This window comes from Brassica oleracea, chromosome C4 (genome assembly GCF_000695525.1).
Source record: "Brassica oleracea var. oleracea cultivar TO1000 chromosome C4, BOL, whole genome shotgun sequence".
NCBI classification, from domain to species: Eukaryota; Viridiplantae; Streptophyta; class Magnoliopsida; order Brassicales; family Brassicaceae; genus Brassica; species Brassica oleracea.
Genome location: NC_027751.1, coordinates 49140341 through 49148940, shown reverse-complemented (window position 1 = coordinate 49148940; position 8600 = coordinate 49140341). Strand labels below are relative to the sequence as shown.

The window sequence follows — 8600 nt, the reverse complement described above, 5'->3', positions numbered from 1 at the left end:
CCCCCTCTCTGTTTCACCATATCATCGTCTCGCCTTCTGCTTGTCGCCCCAGAAGTTCTTTAGCGTTCCGGTCCAAATCAAACCTCCCCAAACCCTTGTCTCTCCTCTCCGGATTTGCATCTCTGTTTCACCATATCAACGTCTCAGAAGTTCTTGAGATTTTTACGTTTCTCGGCTCAGAAAAGCTTCATACTTGCGGTGCGAACGTTTCATACATGTCACACTAACCACACCCACTTAACCACAACAACACTTTTACGACATACACACCCTAAACAAACATGTCCACAACAAAACACAACCCACAATACTGTTATACTAACCACGTCCATCCTAACATTGGCCTCAAAGTAGCCCCTACATCCAAATGACTAGCACCTACCACAACCAAATCATGTCGTCCACGCAAAACAAAGTTTAAGCAAACCAAAACATCTACAACCACACCCTTGGCTTCAAAGTAGCACCTACCACAACCAAAACCATAATCATGTCGTCCACGCAAAACAAAGTTTAAGCAAACCAAAACATCTACAACCACAACCATGTCATCCATGACACTTCACCCACCTAATCTCAAACTCAGAGCAAAGATTTGTCGAAGAAGACACATTTATTACGGTAGCTATTAATTACAAGCCAAAACAATAGGGCTTTTCTGAGCCATTAGATCGTTTTAAAAAAAATGATCTGACGGACAGGATAGAAACACTCAAACCAAGACAACTGCTTTTACTTTTTTCCTTGTTTCATTTATTCCAACGAGATTTGTGATCTGGTTTGGTTCCTTAAAGGGAACATGCTCTTCCCATTCACGTTTGTTTATAAGCCAAGGGCTTTTTGGGCAGCAACAAAGACACCTATCCCAACTTTGTGTGTTATAACCACAAAGTGTCTTTAAGAGTGAACAAAAGACACAATGTGTCTCTCAGCGTAAACAACTCTTGATTTAATGACATTATGTCCATATTTATTTAAGGATATATTTCATTAAGGTAACTGAAAAGAAAAATAATAAATTAGACAGTTTTATTCGTTTTAGGATATTTCATAAATGCAACTGAAAAAGATAAGCAAAAAAAAAGTTTAATTAATGAAGTAAAAACATTTTCAAATTGGTATTCTCTTTTTCATAAGATAGATTGTTACATATAATTCGAATATTTACTTACTTGAAATCAACGGATTCAGACAGAACACGTCATCAAGTCTTTTTCCGACTACGTGTCATCATGTCTCAACTCACATCCTCTAAAACTCTTAATCTCTCACATCCTCTCGTCACCACCAAAATGTCTTACGCGGCAGCAGCGGCTCTCTTCTTCCCGTCTACTGTGAGCGTCCGATCTCCAGCTAAGTTCCTTCTCCGTCCCTCCAACCCTCTCCGGCTTCTCGTTCCTACGACAAATGGCGCAGCGAGCACCAAGAACGCCGCGCGCAGGCAAATGAAGAGGACATTTGTAGTAGCGAATGCTTTGCCTGTGGAGGACGATGGGGTTTCACTGGGTACCATGAAGCTTCCTATGGATACTGATCTCCCAAGATTCGAAACTCTCCTTTTTCAGGTAAAATGTTGAATTCTTGAACATGCAAAGCTGGAATAGCTCAGTTGGTTAGAGCGTGTGGCTGTTAACCACAAGGTCGGTGATTCGACCCCTCCTTCTAGCGATTTTGCTTATATGATTTTTTGTTGTTTTTGCAACAGTGGGCGAACAGTCTTTGCCAAGGAGCCAACATACCTCTTCCTGTTCCTCTCAAGGTGATTTTCTATTGATCAAATATCTAAATGTCAACAAGTTTTGGCTACTGATAATATGAATCAAACTAAGAGCAGGTGGATAGAATAAGTGGAGGAGCGAGGTTAGGATTCATAGTGATGGAAGATGAAGGCAAAACCGATGTTCCGGTTTACATAGACTGTTTGGTGTACCAGAGCACAGAGAGTGGTTCAGGCTCAGGACCAGTGTTCCGAGCGACGCGTAATGGGAGGAAGAAAGATAAGGCACCTCCGGGAGAAGAAAGAATCATGAGAAGTCTCTTGGGAGCACTCAAAAGAGCTGTAGAACTTGCTCGAGTCTCATAGAAACTATACTCTTCAATTCAATATTGTCGAGATCATGTCTTCTTCTGTTTCAATGTGTGGTTGCATCATTATCATCTCTGTAAGAATCAGTCTGTTTATACAACATTGATATAGTCCATGACCCAAAGTCAAACCAATGTTCGCTGATCTTCCACCAAATGACGGTTTGGCCGAGCGGTCTAAGGCACACTTTCCTCGTAGGGGTGGTAAAACATGAAAGCAGAACCTAATGAATCTTAATTTTATTTTCTCAACTGAACTGAACCAAATATTTACAAAACTGAATCAAACCAAACTGAGAGCTTGATTGTTTGTAGTTTTTAGATTAGTTTTTGGTTTTTGTTTTTCCAAAATCCATTTTTCACCCAATCAAGATTTTCAAAGAATAGATTCCTAAAATGTAGGGAAACTAATTTTTTCAAATAACTGTTTTTTTAACACAAAAACTAAAAACAAGTTTTCATGGGTTTTTGACTAGGCTTTTGAGTTTTTATATGTTTTTATTCTTTTTCTATATTTATTCTATTAAAACAGTAGTGTGACTCATTGATATACGTGTGGTCCACTATTTTAATACAATTATTAAAGCCTCTTATTAATCATTTAAGATAAATATTATACAAAAAAACATATGTATGACTGAAAACACAAATATAAAAATTTAATTTCAACAAAAATGTAAAACAAAAAATATACCCGCCCTTAAATCTAGTTAACCCATTAATATAGGAGTTTTCAAAAAAAAAGTGTTTCAAAAAGAAAACCCCATTAATATAAGAAAATAATAATTTTACTATTAAGCATCAATTATATATCTACGCTAATTGAAATTAATATTAAATATAATAAAATTAGTATATTGTGAACGATATTCTACCTAATAAAAATTGATTTTTTTTTTATAACAAATTGATCCTCATAAAAGTTTTTTGCTTTACTATACTGAAAGACACGATAATTCATATACAATTTTAAACTTATTAATAAAATAAATTTAATAATAAAATTTAACTATTAAAATAATACATAAATTTTACTGTTAATTAATTTTTGTATTATTTAGGAAAATTAATTGTCATCCTTTTACTATTTGATGTTTATAAACTATAAGACTTTATGACCAAAATAATACTTTGTAGATAACATTTTAAAAAAAGTTGTCAATAAAATAATAAAGGGAAAATTTGGATAAATACTTCGTAAAAAGATTTTATTTTGAAAACTACACCTTTGTTTTTATTTTTTGAAAACTACACTTTCTACTAATTAAATTGACTAAATTATCCATGTTAAAGGTTTGTAAATACCCTGAAATTAAAATTAAAACATTAATGAAAATGTGATTAACGCACCAAATTGATCTCTTTGCAAGTAAAAGAAAGGTTTGAATTGCCGAAATCGAGTAAAATACACAAACTCGAGTTCTAATATCATGGTGAGTAGTGTGCTAGTGTTATTCTCCTATCCAACAAGCCCCACCGCAAGATCAAAACTCGCTTTAGCTAATATTTCGAAGAGCTAATGAGGGGTTTAGCAATGGGATGAGCGTTGTCCCAAAAAAACCAATGGGGATGAGCAGAAACTGCCCTCGTGGCCTTTTTCAAGTCATACTTTATCAACAAATATTATAAATGTTGTTAAATATTAGAACCTCTAAATGAATATGATTTAAACACACAAAATAGGAAAATACAATTGGTGAACTGAGAATGCCATTTACGAAAGTTAGCCATACGTATGATTTTCAAGATATGCCATCATCTTTTTCCTTTAGGAACAGAGATTGCGTTTGGTTTCTTAATTTTATTTGATACCGTATCACCTGGGATATTTTATAAAAGATCAAGGAACACCAATTTGAAGTCAAACTGTCACAGAAACATACCCAAGAGGTTTCCAATCCCTCCTCGAAACATCTTCAGTGTGTGAGACATCTCTCAATAATCATATTATTAATTAAACCAAACCAATCAAATTTTTGGCTATACCGATTACTTTGAAAAGATTTAGTGAATCGTAGGTTTTATGATAAATAAGACTTTAAAGTTTGTTAAGAAAATACATATTTGAAAGTATTGTATCCAATGATAGATTAAAAATATTAGATCAGATATTTCCGTTAATAGCTATACCAATATTGAAATTTATTTATTAAAATATTACATCTAATGTAAATCAGGACAAAATTGTCTTATCACATACAAAAAGAGTTAGTTTTCAAAAAACAAATAATAAGATGTATTCTTCAAATTTAGAAACATAAGTAAGGTATTTTTCAAATAATCCCTAAAATAAAACTAATAATTAAAACAAGTTTTATGTAAAGTTAAGTCAAGTTTTTAAAAATAATACACAACTTCTAAAATTAAATAAATTACTAATCAAAACTTAAAAAAATGATAAATATACAGAAAAATCAAAATTAAAAAAAAAAACTCAAAGACCAAAAACCAAAAACCAGAATAAAAAATCATCATTCGTGTTTTTGAAAAAACTAAAATCTACTGCAAAAAAAAAAACCAAAAACTAAAAATTAAAATCTAAAAACTAAATCTAAAAACCAAAAACCAAAAACAAAAATCTAAAAACTAGCAAAAAAATCTTCACCTGAATCTATTTTTGCATCTTCAAATTCATGAAACGACGACGTTGCGGAGGAGGCATCAACAAACTGCTAATTTATATTGGGCCGAGCTAAGAAACTAATGCTAGCTCAATAGTGAAGATTCAGCCCAAAACGTATCTCGAAACCCTAATATAAAAATCCATTCTTCTTCTCCTTCTAGCCAAACTCTCCGTCGGCGGAAACTACAGGAACAAGAGGCTCTTCCATATCCTTTACTTGCCATGGTAATCTTTGTCAAAAGTTTTCTCATTTCTATGATTATCTCACATTTGATTATAGTTTACATATGAAAGTTTTCGTATTTTACTGAGAATGAGATTGCCGTGATTGTATGGTTATGATCTGAGGTTGTGTTTATTGTAGAAAGTGTAATGAAAGTTAGTGTCTATGTTGCATAGTCGAGGAGAAAGACGAGAGAGCCAAAGGAGGAGACAGTTACACTTGGACCAGCTGTTCGTGATGGAGAGCAAGTCTTCGGTGTTGTCCACATCTTTGCTTCATTCAACGACACTTTCATTGTAAGCTTTCTAGAAAGAAAAAAAAAAAAAAAAAGATCTCAATCTCATTGTCATTTATATGGGAAGCTTACATTGCTGTGTCTCCACTTATGCAGCACGTTACTGATTTGTCTGGGCGTGAAACCCTTGTCCGTATCACCGGTAAGAATCTATTGACCTGTCTAAATGTTTCTTACTGGATGTGAAAGAACATATCTACGAGTCTCTGAGTTTCAATCTTTGTGCTTTGTTTTTTTATTAAAGGTGGAATGAAGGTGAAAGCTGACAGGGACGAGTCGTCACCATACGCAGCTATGCTTGCTGCGCAAGACGTTGCTCAGAGATGCAAGGAGCTTGGAATCACTGCTATGCACGTGAAGCTCCGTGCGACTGGTGGAAACAAGACCAAGACACCTGGTCCTGGTGCTCAGTCTGCTCTCAGAGCTCTTGCCCGTTCCGGCATGAAAATTGGCCGTATTGGTAAGCTTAAGACTTAATAAAGACTTTGGGTTTAACATGTTTTGAGCATTTGCTAACACTGTGCTTGTTGTTTCTTTGTTGCAGAGGATGTTACTCCGATCCCAACAGACAGTACCCGCCGAAAGGGTGGTAGAAGAGGAAGGAGGCTCTGAGTTTCTGGCTTGTTTCTTTTTTGTCTGAACAATGTTTTCTTGAGCTTTAGCTTTGTTTCATTTTGTCAGAACAATTTCTTTTGAATAACATTTTTCTACAATGGTGAATCTCTGTCCTTTGCGAATTACTTATATTATGAGACTGCCATCTTTCCCAGTTTCGTAACTTTATGAAAAAAAAAATTTATTTTAAAACATTGCAACTTCCATAGTAAACAAACGTAAATTCAATCCTTGAATGGAATTTTCTTAGAAATTAATCACAAGAACTATAATTAAGATTCAAAACCATAAAACTACAACTTATGCAGATTTTACACAAAAGAGCACATCAAATGTGGATTCCAACGTGTAAATCAATAATCAAAACAAAATAAGATGAAATTTTCAGGAATTTGAATACTGCAATTTGCTTTAACTTTTTTAAAAAAATATTTCGCTTATTAAGGATTTTTCTTTTAAATTTTTACGCTCAGAGACACATTTTGTGTTTACAATTTCACTCAGAGACACATTGTTTTACAGAGATACCCATGTAGCCACACCCTCTCTAACCACAACTTAATCTACATGTGGATGCTATTTTGAATACACCACCACAACCACAAACAAGACATCCATAACCAAACTAACCATGACTTCTGAAGGGACGGAACTCGAAATGAAGCTCCCTTCACTGGTTCTATCTCTTATATCTCTTCTCGCCTTATGTCTCACCTTCATTGAAAAACGAAACCCACAGCAAGTTACGTTTAAGGAACAACATTTATTACGAGCCAAACCAATACGCCTCTTCTGAGCCATTAGATCTTCTTTTAAAAAATGATCCGACGGTCAGGAAAGAGACCCTAAAACCCATACAACTACTTTTACTTTTGCACATTTTTCATTTATTCCAACTAAGGAGATATCTGGTTTGGTTCCTTAAAGGGAACATCTTCTTTCCAGTTAGGCTGGTTAACACTAGGAGGGCTTTTATGTCCACCAAAAAGACAGATGTCCCAACAATGTGTCTCATATCCACAAAGTGTCTTTCAGCGTTAACAAAAGACACAAAGTGTCTCTCGATGTAAACGTCTCTTTGCCTACATATGTATGCCAACTTGATTATACTTTAATTGTTAGCTCAAAGCCAATCAAGCGGGAAAAAAGTAAGAAACAACAACTCCTCTTCTTGGACTCTTAACAAATCAACTAACCTTAGTATCAAACTAAAAAACTGGTAGTTAGTTAGCTACTAATTGTTCCTAATCAATTACTGGTTAATACATTTACTGTAGAAACACTTGTCCATCTCCCTTTGGTTTCCCACCACAAGTACAAAGCATTTCAACACCTAAACAACATACATAGATTTTTGCCTTTCTTTAAACCCCAATTTCAGGAGAGAATGGTGAAAGAGTCTACCACCATTGACGTTGGCAAGTCGAGTACCGTGACCTAAAGTAGAATCCATGTCGTGGTGGACGAGAAGAAGAAGAGCTTTGTGTCAGCCACCGCATACAGGAGGCGGCTACAAGAGAGGTTTGGCCATATTCGTTTTTCTCCTCCGTTTAGCGGCCATAGTAACCACTATCGTGTCTTCCTCTATAATGTACACAGCCGAGGAGACTCTTCCCTTCTTCACTCAGTTCTTACAGTTCCAAGCCGGTTACGATGACTTTGCCACATTTCAGTAAGTCTAGTTTCTTAACGTATGCTTATTAATCTTACATCATGCTTTCTTTTATAAATCTTACATCATGTTTTTACACAATAAATGCTTAAATTTACTTTGTTAAACTTGTCCAGTTAGTGACTAATGATATATAAATGTAAATAGTTTTTGAAGGTTCTTTGTGATAGCAATAGCCATCGTAGCCAGCTATCTCGTACTGTCACTTCCTTTCTCCATCATAACTATTGTACGTTCACTTGCCGCCTTGCCCCGGCCTATCCTTCTTATCTCTGACACTGTAACTTCACTTATAAATCTATTCTCCAAGAAAAAAAACATATATAACGTTTCATACTAAAATACTCTCTTTTATGTTATGGTGTAGGTGTCGTGACCTTTACCACATCAGCTACGGCTGCGGCTGCCGCAATGGTCTATCTTGCGGCAACCCAAACACCAAATGGCTCCTCATTTGTCAGCAATTTGGAGACTTCTACCAGGCCACGAGTAATGCAGTTGTAGCCGCTTCTATTGGAATTGTCTTCTTCACCCTTCTCATCACCATCTCAGCCATTGTTTCAAAAAGACATTGATCTCATATTTTTCAATCTGTCAAGATCATAATGGACCTAGATGTTTTTCTTGTGTTTGTTTGTGGCTTGTGCTTTGTGTATTATGAAAATGTAAGTACAATAGTATTATATGGTACGGAAAAATGTAACTAGAATTGTTTATGTTTTAAAGAAATTTGTGAAGGTTTTGAGTAGGCATGATTCGGTTCAGATGTTTCGGTTGGTTTGGTTCACATAACATATTGCCGAATTGAAACGAACAAAAAAATTGGTTTGATTAACATTCAGTTGGTTAGGTTAATGAAAATTTCACCAAAACTAATTAAATGTTATAAATCATAGAGTGGATTGCCATTAACCAGGCTCGGTCCAAGACCGGCCCAATACCTAGAAGATGGAGAGACGGCCGAAGCCCTAGAGAGAGGAGAGAGAGAGCCGACTTAGGAGAGACAGAGACGGCCACAAAGCTTGGAGAAAAGGAAACTCTTTCCTTTTCCTAGTAGATGTAATCTTTCCATTATTATGTATTAGTA

General features: G+C 35.3%; 2 protein-coding genes, 1 non-coding gene and 1 pseudogene across 3 annotated transcripts; all 4 read left to right on the top strand.

The window, feature by feature from the left end:
• Positions 1-1244: 1244 nt before the first annotated feature.
• LOC106337251 lies at positions 1245-2246 on the top strand. The gene is made up of 3 exons (XM_013776330.1): positions 1245-1565; positions 1706-1759; positions 1835-2246. The coding sequence occupies exons 1-3, from the start codon at positions 1293-1295 to the stop codon at positions 2081-2083; spliced, it is 576 nt and encodes a 191-aa protein (XP_013631784.1). The 5' UTR covers positions 1245-1292; the 3' UTR covers positions 2084-2246.
• On the top strand, positions 1595-1668 carry TRNAN-GUU. The gene has a single exon. It is a non-coding gene; the product is annotated as a tRNA-Asn (tRNA).
• A 2630-nt stretch (positions 2247-4876) lies between the features above and the next one.
• On the top strand, positions 4877-5995 carry LOC106339768 (40S ribosomal protein S14-2). The gene is made up of 5 exons (XM_013778638.1): positions 4877-4933; positions 5108-5227; positions 5323-5368; positions 5471-5686; positions 5771-5995. The coding sequence occupies exons 1-5, from the start codon at positions 4931-4933 to the stop codon at positions 5836-5838; spliced, it is 453 nt and encodes a 150-aa protein (XP_013634092.1). The 5' UTR covers positions 4877-4930; the 3' UTR covers positions 5839-5995.
• A 1233-nt stretch (positions 5996-7228) lies between these two features.
• LOC106341443 lies at positions 7229-8088 on the top strand (annotated as a pseudogene).
• The last annotated feature ends 512 nt before the right edge of the window (positions 8089-8600 follow it).

Bases quoted from the DNA above. Each gene is read 5' to 3' on its own strand.
- LOC106337251 (XM_013776330.1), top strand. From the start codon at position 1,293: ATGTCTTACGCGGCAGCAGCGGCTCTCTTCTTCCCGTCTACTGTGAGC. The intron at 1,566-1,705 runs GTAAAATGTTGA...TTTTTGCAACAG, and splicing joins TCGAAACTCTCCTTTTTCAG to TGGGCGAACAGTCTTTGCCA. The intron at 1,760-1,834 runs GTGATTTTCTAT...AACTAAGAGCAG, and splicing joins CTCTTCCTGTTCCTCTCAAG to GTGGATAGAATAAGTGGAGG.
- LOC106339768 (XM_013778638.1), top strand. The intron at 5,228-5,322 runs GTAAGCTTTCTA...CCACTTATGCAG, and splicing joins CATTCAACGACACTTTCATT to CACGTTACTGATTTGTCTGG. The intron at 5,369-5,470 runs GTAAGAATCTAT...TTTTTATTAAAG, and splicing joins AACCCTTGTCCGTATCACCG to GTGGAATGAAGGTGAAAGCT.